The 16023-nt window shown below is 39.5% G+C and overlaps 1 protein-coding gene across 1 annotated transcript in view; it reads right to left on the reverse strand.

The window, feature by feature from the left end:
- The window catches only part of Lars1 (leucyl-tRNA synthetase 1), a 59376-nt gene that overhangs the window by 36721 nt on the left and 6632 nt on the right, over window positions 1–16023 (reverse strand). Inside the window, exons 3-12 of the mRNA XM_055622787.1 lie at window positions 14150–14237; window positions 13683–13763; window positions 9015–9152; window positions 5009–5170; window positions 4149–4261; window positions 3896–3959; window positions 3468–3535; window positions 3025–3250; window positions 714–801; window positions 552–628 (exon numbers count right to left, since the gene is read on the reverse strand). Coding sequence (XP_055478762.1) covers window positions 552–628; window positions 714–801; window positions 3025–3250; window positions 3468–3535; window positions 3896–3959; window positions 4149–4261; window positions 5009–5170; window positions 9015–9152; window positions 13683–13763; window positions 14150–14237 — 1105 coding nt within the window. The remainder of the gene's footprint in view (window positions 1–551; window positions 629–713; window positions 802–3024; window positions 3251–3467; window positions 3536–3895; window positions 3960–4148; window positions 4262–5008; window positions 5171–9014; window positions 9153–13682; window positions 13764–14149; window positions 14238–16023) is intronic.

Here is a 16023-nt window from a genome sequence, read left to right on the forward strand (position 1 = left end):
TGCAGTCAGATGTAAAAATGCACACAGACATCATCCAGTTAAGGGTGACGCCCTTAGCTGTCATGATACTGTGAATAGAAGATGTTTTTCTGTGGCTGAGAGAATAAGTCAGTGGGTGAGAGGACTCCCTACACAAGCGTGAGCACTGCAGCAAATCCTTGGCACCCATGTGAGGAGCCAGGCATTCTTGTCATCCCAGCACCGCACACGGTGGAGACAAGAAGATCCTCTGGGACTTGCTGCCTACCAGCCTAGCTCCAGGCTCCGGGGGCCGCCGACTCCAGAGGAAGGTGGAGAGTGGGAGCGCAGAACACCATGTGTGCTGGTCTGTCCTGAGTGATGGTGAACACACCACACACAACCTTCCCAAATCTGTCACAGAACTGCACTCACAATTCCAACCACAGAAACATACAAACACTGAAAATCGGGTTAGAGGTAACAGTTCGGAACACAAGCATGTGTGTGCTCAGCCTTGTCTCAAAGCAGCTCAGCAGCACCTCACTAATGTCATGCTGAATTTAAAACAAGGACATGAAACAGGTACTTGCTTGCTTTTTCTTCAGGTCTCTGAGTGCTGCAAGATCATCCGGGGAATCGGAAGGAACACTTGTGACCACGCCAGTGCCTTTAAGAGACAGAGTGAAATTAAGTGATACAAGTGATACAGTAAGAATTCCATTAGCAAAGCATTCTAACAGCGAAGACTGTACCTTTATCCTCCTTAATGGTGAGCATAGGGAGAACGTAGACCACCTTGTAGCATGTCAGGGGTGCAGAAAGTGAAGCCCCAAGGATTTCCTATGTAAAAGAGCAGCAAAAACATGAAGAAATGGAGCTATCGTGACAAAATGAAGATTACATTACAATTTTAAGGTCAAGAAGCTTCTGTTGAAAACAGCACAGGAATAAGCTCTCAAGATTGACATCCGCTCACTCAAGGCAGCTGCTGAAGTTAACGACGTGCTGAAAATCACAATGATTTAGATGTTCTGACAGCAAAAAAGGGAAGTCTGTGAAGTACTGTTTGTTCATTAGCTTTTCCTGCCTATACTATCAAGTACCACAATAATTTGAAAGAGACATATTTCAAAACATAAGTGTTCAGAATTTCTCCACTAAGTAAACAATATAAAATATAGAAAAAGTAATTATTTTGTGATTTTAAATAGTTAAAAATAATTTTAAATCATGTTAATAGCAAACTTAACAACGTAATAGTAAACTTAGTATACTAACATATGATATTGTATTTCTTGAGAAAAACAGTACCAAGATCCATAGCAAGAGCTACAAAATGTCCCAAATGGGCTAGCAAGATTGCTTAGCAAGTACAGGTGCTCGCCACACAAGACTGACAACCTGAGTTCAATTCCCAGAATCTACATAAAGATACATAATTTACATATAGAAGAAATGACTCCACAAAGTTGTCCTCTGACCTCCACGTGTACTGTGGAACATGACCCTACCCTCACACTAACAATAATAAATAATTGTTTGAAATATCCATTTCTTTTTTTTTTTAAGAGACATGAGGGCCAGCCAGGCACCCTAGCATAAACCTGTGATCCCACCACTCAGAGAGGCAGAGGCAGGTGGATCTCTGTGAGTTCGAGGCAAGCCTGGTCTACAAAGCGAGTATAGTATAGCCAAGGCTACACGGAGAAACCCTGCCTCAAGGAACCAAAAAACAAAAAATAGAAAAAGAAACAAACAAACATGAGAACCACTGATTGGCCTGCTCTTTGATCACCTCCTCCTCAGAAGAGTGCAGCCTTACCAGGACACAGAGGAAGACATACAGCCAGTCCTGATGAGACCTGATAGACTAGGATCAGATGGAAGGGGAGGAGGACCTCCCCATCAGTGGACTGGGGGAAGGGCATTGGTGGAGAAGAGGGAGAAAGGCTGAGATTGGGAGGAGAAGAGGGAGGGACCCTTAGGTATGATACAAAGTGAATAAATTGTAATTAATAAAAATAAAAAATAAATTGAATTAAAAAAAAATTAAAGGTTATTTATCAAGAAGCTAAGGACAAAGCCTGGCACAAGCACCTGACTGTAATCCCAGCACTTGGGGAGGCAGAGGCAGGCAGATCTCTGTGAGTTTAAGGTCAGCCAAGTCTACAAAGTGAGTCCAGGACAGCCAAGGCTACACAGAGAAACCCTGTCTTGAAAAATCAATCAATCACTCAATCAATGAAAGGAAGAAAGAGCCAAAGACAGGTCTGCTGCAGAGCTGGCTCAGAGGTTCAGAGCACTGGCTGCTCTCCCAGAGATCCAGAGTTCAATTTCTAGCCACCACATAGTGGCTCATGACTATGTATAATGAAATCTGATGTACTCTTCTGGCCTGCAGGCATACGTGCAGGCAAAACATTGTATACATAATAAATAAATCTTAAAAAAAAAAAAAAAAAGAAAAAGAAAAGAAAAAGAAACAAACAAACCAAGGACATCATTTACTAACTGGAAGAAAAGCAGTTCACATTCAACCTCAAGAACACAGACAATGTTTTTAAAAACACTATTCTCATGGATTTATTAACCCAAAGAACTATGTATTTTTCAATCAAATACTTGTTAAGTTAAAACAAAATCCAAAAACACCATTTTAGGGATAATGCAGCGACTACTACACAGTAAATAAAAAGGAGCAGCTACATACAATGCCTACAAACCCCACAAACAGAATGCTGGGGTTAGCTAGACACATAAAATGATTCCATTAGGTCAAGTTCAAGACAGCATTTATCACGGGTGAAGTCAGGTCAGAGGCCCCATTGGAGGGCTGAGCTCAGATTCTATATGGCAGGGCCTTCTAGAAAACCGTGGACAGCTTATGCCTTGATTGGGGTGGAGTTTGCTTGAGGCAATGTACATGTAAAAAATCAGCAAAATACAAATACCCTGTACATTATCTCACCTGTACTCTACTGCAAGGTTTTTGATATTTTTCTAACTCCACCTCTAGGACTTTCCTGATTAGACAATGAAAATGGAGTCTGTTCCCCAACTTACCTCTCCCATTAACTCCTTCACAACAGGCACCACTCCATTGTGCTTGGTGAAGCCTTGGTACGACATATTCCTAGCTGCTCTTTGGGTACAGATGAATATATCACCATTTGCTGTCTCAAACCCAATATATTTCATATCAGGCCGAACCCAACAGTTTGTCTGTCCAAACATTGTCTCAGGTCTGAGGGTAGCAGCTACTAGGAAGATATTTTTCCCTTTCAGGCCACTAAGAAGAAAAAGCACATATTTATATTCATATATGGATGCCTTCATTATGATGCCCTCAACAATCAATCAAGCCAGGCATAATAGCACCTGCAATCTCAGTACCCATGAGGCAAGAGCACGAGGTTGCAAAGCAAAATCCTGTCTCCAAGAGAAAAGAAAAGAAAAAAGTAAAGAGAAAAAACAAACCATTAAGCAATAATTTTTAGCAAACCTACCTTAATTTTAATGGGTATGGCTCAAGCACCTTCAGTTTTACAAGGGTATATTCCTGAGGTCCAACACCCTAAACAAATAAACAAGGCAAAGCTCTAATGAGAAAGACGTGGACTTGCTAGCCTATGCACGGATCTGTTTCAAATTTCTGACATGGATTCTTGTACATGGGAATTAATTCTTCCTCCCAATGAAGAACCCTGGGTGTGGCCATACTAAAGAGTAATACAGTGAGACAGGCGGTGGTGACACATGCCTTTAATCCCAGTACTTGGGAGGCAGAGTCAGGCAATCTCTGTGAGTTTGAGGCTACCCTGGTCTACAGAGTGAGTTCCAAGACAGCTAACGCTACACAGAGAAACCCTGTCTTGAAAAACAAAACAAAAAACAAAGAGTATTACAGTGACTACTCAGTGTCCCAGATAATCACCTCTCCAGTTTGTCTGTCATGATCCATGCAAGGTTGCCCATCTTTTGGAGAATAAATTGTGTACCTAAAAAAAAATAAAACAAAAGATACAATAGAACAAGAAGAGAATGATGAAAAAAGAGAAAAGAGATAAGACAGACAGATGATGGATGGGTGGAGAGACAGAAAATAAGAAAAGATAGGATACAGAAACTGAATTGTAATGAAAGAATTATAAGTTTTAGTGTATTATGCTGAAAGAAAATAAACTCACCGCTTCCCGAATTTAATTTTCTTTCTTTCTCTTAATGTGAGAAACTGCCACTTAACAAAGGAATCATAGTAAGGGTTCACATCTGTGGTGACAAAGGAGCGTCGCCAATCTACCTGTAGACAGAAGAGGGAAAGACCATTTTCATAAATAAGGATTCTTATGAGTCAATCTTTTACCTTTCTATAACTTATTCCAACTTAAAATTAGACCAACTATTACGAAAAAAGTTTCCAGCTACACATATTAATACATATGAATCATTAAAATAACTTGTTTAATTAATATACATACTTGCTTGGTAATAGTGGTAGATGGCTTCTTTTTTTGTTTGTTTGTTTTGTTTTTCAAGACAGGGTTTCTCGGTGTAGCACTGGCTGTCCTGGACGGCCTGGCTGGTGGTAGACGCCTTTAATCCCAGCATTAAGGAGGCAGAGGCAGGTAGATCCTTCTCTGAGTTTGAGGACAACCTGGTCTACAGAGCAAGTTCCAGGACAGCCAGAGCTACACAGAGAAACTCTATCTAGAAAAACAAAAACAGAACCATTCTTACACATAATATTTACAATAAACTTAAAAAAAAAAAGTTAGCTAATATAGGCAGCATATGAGTTAAACTTTGGTGTATTCATACTCTTAAAAAAAAACTTCTTTCTACCAATTGTTAATAAATATATTGTGACAAGACAAATACAGAAGTTTTTCTTCCTCACATTAAGTCCCACTAGTTGCCAATCTAATTCAGATTTTTGGTGACATTCAGCCAAAATGTACTATGTAAGTTAAACAGTGATCCGTATCTTTTAAAATGATATAAAGTAAATGCCTTTTACTTTTCTTTAACATTGAAGGTGATGGCATACCTTCAAACCTATTTTCTTCAGATCCTGAACAGCCAGTGGTGGGAAATAATCAAGCCAATGTTCTGCTTCGGAAAATTTCACTATGTCTTCATCAGAGAGCCCAAGGGACTTCATGATGTCCCACTGGTACTTAGAAGATCCTGCTTTGGCAGCAGCTTTACTCTAAAGACAAACACAAATTCCATTACAGCACACCCAGCAACTGTTCAGCATCCCAGGACTGCAGTAATTTTAATTGAGTAAGCCCATTTGGTACTTCGTTTGTTCTTTTTAAGAAAGGATCCCACTGTGTAGCCCTAGCTGGCCTGAAACTCACTATGTGGATCAGGATATCTCTCAGGGATCTACCTGCCCTGCCTCACATCAACACTGTTGATATATCAGAATACCACAGGATTTGGGATACTATTTTGTCCACTATACAGTCAGAAGGTCCATCAGGAAACTGACACCAGTAACAACAAGATGCATAGAACCACTAAGAACCATCATCATGACAAACTTAGCACCAAAATCTCTTATCTCCTTTCTTCTGTACCTTTCTTAGATAAAAGAAACTGCTCCCAATTTCTCTCTATTGCAGAGGACCCGGGTTCGGTTCCCAGCACACACGTGGTAGCTCAACCACAGCTTGAGTTGCAGGGTATTCAATGCAGTCTTCTGATCCCTGCAGGCATCACACTTTCATGTGAGCAAAACACTTATACACATAAAAGGAAGTAAATAAGTCTAAACCTTTTTTTTAAGAAAAAAATGGAATCAAAATGAAAAGCTGTAAACTGGTGGCCAAGGGGTTTGTTGCTCGATAGAGAATTGTTCTGCATGACAATGGTGACAGACATGACTCTGCATTGCTCAAAACCTAACTATATATACTTAAAATGAGAAAATTTTACTACACATAATTTTTTTTATTCAAGTAGGATTTGCAAAAAATACAGGATGCAGACCTTAAAAAATGTATCTACCTATATTGTAAATATCTGGCATGGCCATACTAAAAAGAGTTGAGGAAAGAGGCAATCTAAACAATTTTGGAAACATTGTGTTAATGAGAATTCAAAGACAAAAGTAATTATATACATTGAATGTAATTTGAGTTCATAGAACTATTTCTCTCAAACATCTTTGTAGCAATTTTGAAACTATTTGTAAGTATGGTAGGACTGAACAAATAAGTAAACACATGGGATACAATAACAGCCAGGTGCCTCAGTGCTGTAGTGAGGAGTCATGTACAAGCAAAGGGGAAAGGCTGTAATGATCTCCACGCTGCTACAATGGAGGTGGAGATTATCACTGTGAATTGACTTGCTTTTATGCAAACAGACAAATATAGATATGTGTATACATAAATGCACATGAAGATTGGAAAGTAGAAAGAATAGAATAGAATAGAATAGAATAGAATAGAATAGAATAGAATAGAATAGAATAGAATAGAATAGAATAGAATAGAATAGAATAGAATAGAACAGAACAGAACAGAACAGAATAGAGTAATTGAGTAGTATAGAAGAGAAAAATGTGTGTGAATAATTTCCTTGTTCTTTTGCATGGAGAGGCACAGAAGCAGCAATTTCACAGTAACAATGAGCACACCTCACACTCAGACCTCAGTTACTAAATAGTATTCCTCAGTACAAAAAATAAAGGCTCCTTGTAGTGGAGTTTTGGTTTCTTTAAAAGTGCAAGTGTTATGTAAACATGTTGTTTTAATCCCAGGTGTGGGGTATGAGGCTGCCTCTGATTGTCCACAGCTGCAGACTATTGGCCTTTTACAGACTTGGAAAGGAGCATGATCTTTGCAGCAGCAGACACTTTAATTCTGAAGCCTCTGAGAAGGAATAGATGCCAGAGCCCAGAGAGAGGGATGGGGAGGGAGGGTGCTCCAAGGAAGAAGAAGGCAGCTGCGGCAGTTCCCCCACCCCCACTGCTGCTCCTGGTTACTGTTGATGCAATTTGATGAGAAGGTGGAGATATGCTGACTATGAAGATTAGACTTGCCCCAAGAAGCCCGATGACCTTAACCAACGGGAAGTAGTCGAAAGAGAACTAAGCCTCCTCTGTCCACTAACCTCCTTTTTCTCCTACCTGGAGTTGGAAGGAATTTGAATGAAGAGAGGTAGAGGCATAAGAAACCAAATAAAACAGATTTTAAAATGTACAACAGCTCCTTGGAGCAGCAACTGATTTTAGGGCTGAAACTGGGAAAATATGACAAGCTTAGACAACCTGATGAGAATAGGCACATGCCTGTCATCCTAGCAAAAGCAAGGCTGGGGCAGGAGAATTGCAAGTTCACAGCTAGCCTAGGCTACAAGGTAAGATTCTGTCAAAATACCTAATTAAGTGAATAAATTAATGAATATATACAAGGAAGAAAGGAAGGCAGGCAGGCATAGAAACCACTCACAAGACCTCCTAGCAGGGCTGGAGAGATGGCTCAGAGATTAAGAGCAATGGATGTTTTTCCAGAGGTTCTAAGTTCAATTCCCAGCAAGCACATGGTGCCTCACAACCATCTATAATGAGATCTGGTACCCTCTTCTGGTGTGCAAGCAGACATGCAGGCAGAACACTGACATAAATAAACAAATCTTTAAAAAAAAATTTATACAAATGAAAGATACAACTTAAACAATAACATACAGAAAAGCCCTGGCAACATCTAATAGCCCGAAGAATAAACACCAATGAATCCAGGTGGATACAAATCGCTAACCAAGTAATGGGAAAAAGAACAAGCTCTTTCAGAAGAATTCTAGTTAAGCACAGAGAGAATGAGATGGCTCGGTGGAACTCTGCGTTATGGACAGTTGTGAACTGCCACATGTGTGGGTGCTGGGAATCACACCTGGATGCTCTGCAAGAGAAACACATGATCTTAACTGCTGGCCATCTCTCCAGCCCACCTAACCCCCATCCTACCCAAATGGATGTTAAGTCAGAGAAAAGACATTAGAAAAAAGATGGATAAGACTTCAAATGAGAGGCCAGCAAGAAGGCTGTACAGGTGCTTGTACACAGACCTGACAGTCCTATCCCCGTTCACATGCACACACAGACTCTATTTCAAATAAGGAGGTTGGAGAGACAGCTCAGCAATTAAGAATGCACACTGTTGTTGCAGAGGACACAATATTCGGTTCCCAACCATGTCAGGCTGCTCACAACTGCCTATGACTGCAGCTACAGGGGTTCCAACAGCTCCTTCTATACTCTGTAAACACCTGCACATATCCACACAAACACATATACATATATTAAAAAACAAATCTTTGGAAATAAAGTCCTCGTTTCAAAAACACTTCAGGTGAAGTGTTTAGTATCCAGCCTGGCACTACAGTTAGCTGCTTCGGTAGAATGACCGTGTAAGGGAGGTGGGCAAAGGTTATGCTGCAATGCTATGCTATCTTGAAACTCTTTTAAATCAAAAATACATGAAATTAAAGTGAAAAAAAATAAAGCCAGATGATATTTTGATTTGATTTTTTTATGTATACGGGTGTTTTGCCTGCATGTATGTCTGTATACCATGTGCATGCAGGTGAGAATGGAACATGGGCCCTTTGTAAAAGCAGGCAGTGCTGTTAACTGCCAGGCCATCTCTCCAGCCCAATTTGGTATTTTTTTCATTGTTGTGGGTATATACATGATGCATGTTTGTGTGCAGTCCTCAGTATCCATGTGGAGGTCAGGACAACCTTAAGTAGCATTTCTTGCCTTCCACTTTGTTTGAGACAAGGTCTGTCTGCGGTTCGATACTGTGACTCCAGACTAGCTGGCCCACAAGCTTCTGCCTCTAGCTTCCAGCTCAACAATGCAGTGCTAGGATGAAGATGCAGCGACTGCCCAGAGAACTCTTTAACCACAAAGCCACATATATAGCCTTGTCTCTAAATTACCAGGACATCTCCTATGCCCCCCACAGTGCCAGTGCTGGGCAAGTACAAATAAACCAGACAGGTGAAAATGTTCACTGAAATGTAAATAACCACCACACCTTTTTTCCTTTGGCTTTATCCTTCAATATTATATCTCCAGGTTTAACACTGCTGTCTTCCTCTTCCTCTTCTTCCTCTGGAAAATCAGGAGGGCAACCGTACAGCTCTATTTCCCTTTTCAGTTTGTCAGCACATGCCTATAGTACATTAGAGAGAGCCAAGTTCAGAACTCAAGGAAATAAAGCTGTTTCCAAGGCCAACTTAAATTGGTTGCTTGAAATTTTGTTTAACACCTACACATACATACCATTATACACCATACCACTATAGAAAAGAAAACCCAAATGATTTAAGTCACATACCTCAAAATACACGAATATAGTTTGTATTTCATTCAATATCTATAGTACTCAGGGTTAGGGTTAGCATGCTATTACACTACACAGCAGCAATGCAAAGGTACATAAAACACAGCATGTCATTCTGGGAAACAATACTAGTGAAGGTTTCTCACTTTAAAGATTATTATTGTCTTTGTAGTGGAAGACAAATTCTTACCCTCTGTTAGTTATTAGCACTCCTACTAGGCAGACAAGACAAATACTAAATTAGAAAACAGACACTACCATGAAGTGATTTATCCAAGGATATAAGCTAACAAGCTACAGAACTGGGCTTTTTCTATTACAGCTCTTCCAGTTATACCACTAGTTCACTCCCCAAAACAGGAAAAACATCAAAAAGACAGGATTATGAGAGTAAGAAAGGGCTCTTATATCCAGAAGAGTTTCAGTTAATAGGTAAGATACAACTAGAAAAATAACTATTTGAACTGGGCCTCAAGGACCTTTTCTAGAGGCTGAGACACAGGGATTACAAGCTCAAGGCCATCCTGGGCAATTTATAACTGTCTCAAAATAAAATTTAAATAAAAAGAAATATGGATATAATTCAGGTATGGACAGACTATTTACCTAGTAAAGCAAAGCCCCGCCTCAAAATCCAATACTGAAAGGGGGTAAAGTCATCAACAATTGGTTTCAATTGGTTTGAAGCTGTGACCCAGTGTTACAGCATTTAGCTATCATGTATAAGACCCTGGGTTCAAGACCCAACACCACACACATACAAAAACAGTCATCATTTTACAACCACAAATACAGTAATTAAAACAAGCCATGATCATGGAAAAATGTTCAAACCACCAGGTTACTAAATAATAGGCCATTCTGGGGTTCTCAATATAGTCCCATAGTCCCCATAGACTACATTTTTTTTTCAAGAGATGATTTCTCTCTGTAGCCCTGGGTATCCTGGAACTCGTTCTGTATATCAGGCTAGCCTCGAACTCAAGAGATCCAGCTGCCTCTGCCTGTCCAGTACTAGGAATAAAGGTGTGCACCACCACCACCTGGGTAGGCTACTTATTAATTACAAAAGAAGACACCCTTAGAATGAGGAACTCTATAACGTATTAACTTAATGCTACTAAAATGGGACAGGCTGCATTCTGATGTGACACAATGGAAGTTTATGCCTCATCAATGTAGTTTGTTTTCTTTGGTTTTTCAAGACAAGGTTACTCCGTAGCTCTGGCTGTCCTAGACTTGCTTTGTAGAGCAGGCTGGCCTCAAACTCACAGAGATCTGCCTGCTTCTGCCTCTCAAGTGCAATGTAGTATTCTTTTCAAACTATCTAACCCAAGCATTAACATCATGACAAACAGGTCTAAAGTAAACTATATGTAAAGTACAACCCACAAAAAAAAAAAAAAAAAAAAAAATTGTTAAACTGCAACCAGGAAAGACATCTTGAGATGACCACAGAAACCTACTTCCAGAGTAGACAAAGCTGATATCACATTAGTACTCAATCAAAAAGAGATAAGGTGACTACAGTGATACAAAGAATGACCTTGCTCTCCAGAGACGCACACCACAAGACAGAGGCATGCTCTAAAGGAAAGAAAGATGCAGCAGAGATGCAAAGATGCAGTGGCACGCCCCTGTAATCCCAATACTCAGGAAGGCAAAAGCAGGCAGATCTCTGTGAGTTTGAGGCCAGCCTGCTCTACAAAGTGAGTCCCGGACAGCAGGGCTACATAGAGAAACCCTGGCTCAAAAAAAAAAAAAAAGAAAAAAGAAATAAAAAAAAGAATGCAACAAATGAAATGAAGACTACAAGAGATGCACACTACAAAAGAAAGATAAACACTACAAAAAAATGCACATTACAAGCAATGAATGTTACAAAAGAGTTGCACACTACAAAAGAGATACACACTATAAAAGAGACACACTCTATACTCTATATAGAGAGATGCCTGCTAAAATAGTCAGGTGGATAGCATGACATCAGCAACTCACTTTCAAAAAGTATACAGAGTAAACTATAAGACTTGAGTGCCTAGATGTAAGCTGCCAGGGCTGACCCAAAGGCAGCAGACTGTAAGTCAAAAGTATTACATATTCCCTGTGTTACAGTCAAAAGTATTACATATTCCCTGTGTTACAGTCAAAGGTATTATATATTCCCTTTCACCTCTTCTCCAAGTCTGACATTTGCCAAAACAAGCTGGAGAATAAAGTTCCTGGGCTGGGAGTGCATCACAGTGCTCACCTCACTCACATGAAGTCCTAGGTTCTATACCCCCAGACCATACACACCAGGCATGTTGGTACCACCTGTATTCCCAGCACTTACGAGGTGGGGGCAGATCATCCTGGCTATACTGCAAGTTCAAGGATAGCCTGAGTTACATGAGACTTTGTCTTACAAAAAAAAAAAAAAAAAACAAAACTAATTCTATTACTTTAAAAAAAAAAATCTTTTCAGCCAAATATGGTGACTTAATGCCTTTAATCCCAGCACTTGGAAGGAGAGGGAGCTGGATCTCTGTACGTTCAGGCTGGTTTGGTATACATGAGTTCCAGAACAGCAGAGCTATAAAGTGAAGCCCTGTATCAAAAAAAAAAAAAAAAAAAAAAAAAAACCACTTTTCAATTCTGTTTCTCTGACCTGTTTTGTTTTGTTTTTGAGAAAGGGTCTTACTATGGAAGACTTCTGGAACTGCCTGTATAAACTATTTGACCAGACTGGCTGCAAACTCAGAGATCTGTAGGCCTCTACCTTCTGAGTGCTAGGATTGTTTTAGTTTTTTGAGACAGGATCTCACTATGTGGACTTGGCTGGCCTGGAAGTCACTGTGTAGATCATGCTGGCCTCAAACTCACAGACATCCATTGGCATGTAGAGAGAGTATCTTGTGTATTGTATGGATGCAACACCTGTCAATAAAAAGCCTACAGTCTATAGGAAAGGGTAGAATAGGTGGTATATTCAGTAGGCAGAAAGAATTCTGGGATAGAGCCAGGCATGGCAGATTCACCCAGGAAGAGGTGAGGACAGACGCACGGTAGCTGAGCAGAAGTATCATGACAGAAATAAACAGGATGTAAGTTATGAGCTTGTCAGAGAGGAGCCTATTTGTAAATATATTTTGAGTTATTCCAAGGGCTTGGTGACAGGAGAAAAAACTACAGCATTATCGGCATCTACCTCCTGAATGCTGACATTATTACCAAGGTGGAGAGATGCCTCAGAGGTTAAGAGCACGGGTGCTCTTCCAGAGGTCCTGAGTTCAATTCCCAGCAACCACATGGTGGCTCACAACCATCTATAATATCTGGTGCCTTCTTCTGGCATGCAGTACTGAACACTGTATATATAATACATAAATATTAAAGAAAAATATGTACATTACCATTCACCAGCAAGACATGAAGACATGAACTTGCAAAAATGATCAAAATATGATATGTATTATTTTGTTGTTCTGTGTGTACAAATGCATACTTCACTATATATTTTACTTGTTAGAAATTATTACCCAATTCCAACAGATATAAAAATATAAATTATTGCCAGGCACGGTGTGGTACATTTTTAATCCCAGCACTTGGGAGGCAGAGGCAGGCAGATTTTTGTGAGTTCAAGGCCAGCCTAGTCCACAAAGTGAGTTCCAGGACAGGCAAGGCAATTATACAGAGAAACCATGTCTCGACAAAAAACAAAACAAATATACACACGCACACACATATATTATTCAAAACACATTAAAAAATAACAGAGAAATCACTTCTGCATTATTGTGTGCTTTGTGTTTTTCTCTTTCTTTGAAACAGGGTCTCATAGTGTAGTTCAGACTGGCCTTAAACCCTTAATCCTCTTGCATCAGCGTCTGAAGAACGGAGACTATTGCCCTGTCACACCTGGCTAATGTGAGGGCACATGCATGAGCATATGTGTGGAAGTCAGAGGACAGCCTGAGGTGTCAGCCCTGGCCTTCTACCTTGAGATAGTCTCTTGTCCACTGCTTTATATGCCAGGTTAGCTGACCCTGAGCTTCTGGCAATCTTCTGCTTCCCATCTCCTGGCTGGAGCACACTGAGCTGACACACTTGCATGCTCTGCTGTGTCTAGCTTTTAGGTGGATTCTAGGGCTCTGAACTCAGGTCATCAGGCTTGCATGGCAAGTGCTTTAACCATCAAGCCATCTCTCTAGCCCGGCAGGTGTTTTTTTAAGTTAACTTTCACTGAAACAAATTCAACCTATTTCATAGAAAACTTTAATGTAATATGGTGCAATATGAAAATCCCATGCCTAGACCATGTCGAGTATTACTGTTACTCTAAGCTAAAGAGCAGACCCAATGAGCAAATCTTACCTTAATAGGCATACCGGTACAGTGTAACCCAAATGGAAACAGACAGATTTTTCCTTTTAATCTCTGGTATCCTACTGCAAACTACAGGAAGAAAATCAAATTTCAGGTATAAGTGTAGATGGTACATGTACACAAAATGCTAACTTTTGACAGCAGCACTAATTTCACTTTTCCCAGCTTTTAAAGCAGCAGATATTCTGTTGCTGCAAAATTCTAGTGTACTATCTTTTTTTTACAGTTTTTCACCAATACAGAAATTTTGAACATGCACACATGTCTAGAACCCTGAACAAATACACACATCGCATGCAAACAAAACTATAAAAATTAAACAATCAAAATTATTCTTTAAAAGTAAGAATTTGAATTCCTTTAATAGAAAATAAATTTTATACATGGAATTTTCTTCAATCTGATATTTATTATAGACCCTCCCTACCCCATCTTAGTAAACACAAAAGTTTTACCTCACACTTGGATAAGGAAAATGTGTGTCCCAAATGAAGACGTCCATTCATGTATGGATATGGGAAGGTGACAAAGTATTTGCCCTTGCTGTAAAATAGTCAGGTAAAAAATAAAAATAAAAAAGTACGAAAAAGGAAATGTTAAATTTCTTTCACAATAAATGATAGGATGGAAAGGATTCTTGGTTAGATGAGTATTCTGTTTAAAGTCTAGTTGTTTAAGGACATGGTTCAGTGCTTACAAGGACCCAGGCTTGATTCCCAGCAACCACAGGACAGCTCCCTGTACTCACTGGAGCACTTACATGCAAGCAAAACAGCTCATGTGCATAATACAAAAGGTAAATCTTTTTTGAAACAAAATAAAGTTTACCTACTTAGAAGTTAACAAGTTTGGGCTGGACATGGAAGTACATGCCTTTAATCTCACCACTCAGGAACCAAAACAGGTGGGTTTCTGTGCATGTGAGCCCAGCAGCATGGCTCACATAAAAAGCTCTAAGACAGCTAAAGCTATACAGTAAGACTGCCTCAAAAAAAAAAAAAAATCTTAAGTTTATAAACCTGAAATTAAAAGCTCTCCAACATTTAAAATAAGATTGACTTTTAAACATCATGCATTCATAAATAACTATTATGAAATAATTTCCTTGAGCTGAGCATGTAGCTTGATGGTAGAGCATTTGCATAGCATGTATAAGGCCTGAGGTCAATCCAAAACAGAAAATAAGTATCTTTGTAGCAAGTATGAGGCTTAACTTAGACTGCAATATTTGAATAACAATGACATAATTTAAAAATTAACATTTTTAAGAATCTGTACTGCTTTAAGATTGTTCTTGGGGGAAAACTTCCTACAAGTCATGCAGCACTTGCAGTGGCACACCTTACTGAAAGCTGTGTCAAGCTATCTTCCTTTTTCACAAGAAGCATTTGTAACCTATGTATTTATACCACTCAGCATAAATGGCGCATTTGTAAATGTTAATTTTTTCAGCCAGGATTGAAGGCAGAGGCAGGGAATCCTTGGTCTAAATACTGAGTTCCAGGACAGACAGGGCTACATACTGAGGCCCTGTCTCAAAATTAAAATAAAATAAATTTTCATTTTATTATGCTGGGTTGAATAACTGAGCACTTACAAATGCACCCTCCAAGTTACAACTCAGTGAAGCTACCGATGTGTGCTCTCTGCTCCCCACAAGGGAAAACCAGTAACCTCCAAGTTGGCTTTTTCATTATCTTCCTTTTCCATAGTTTACAAATACGGATATGCTCTTCAACAATGAGTCACTTAGTGTGGACCATGTGAACTTTATATAAAGCAGAGGATGCTTCATAAAGACTTTGGCAAGTTGTTTTTCACAGTATTAATTCCCTCAACATCACTGCAAATCTCAACAGTTAATTCTCTTTTACTGAGCAAGGCATTATTGTGGCTCACTTTTTATTACATTTCTTTAAAGCAGACTAAAATTCTAAAACCAAACAACAGAAGCAACCAACTACTGTCCTGTTTAAGGTATAACAATAGATAATGTATGCCAGCAATTTCATCATACTATATGCATTCCACTTGAGTATAGCTAAGTAGTAAGTAAAGAAAATAAAATAAACCCTAAAAACAGTCTATAGTCCCAAGTTAAGTTCATCAGATATTGGAAACTAAGCTGGTCTTGCCTGGATAATAGTTGGAAGGGCAGAACCAGGCCCAGTGACCACACTTTGGGAAGGTAGAGGCAGGGTGAGTTAGAAGCCAGCCTGGTCCACATAGCAAGTTCCAGGACATCCACGGCTATCTAATGGAGAGACCCTGCCACAGATAGATAGATAGATAGATAGATAGATAGATAGATAGATAGATAGATAGATAG

The sequence above is a fragment of the Psammomys obesus genome, unplaced genomic scaffold, assembly GCF_907164565.1.
Source record: "Psammomys obesus unplaced genomic scaffold, mPsaObe1.curated_primary_1811, whole genome shotgun sequence".
Classification (NCBI taxonomy): domain Eukaryota; kingdom Metazoa; phylum Chordata; class Mammalia; order Rodentia; family Muridae; genus Psammomys; species Psammomys obesus.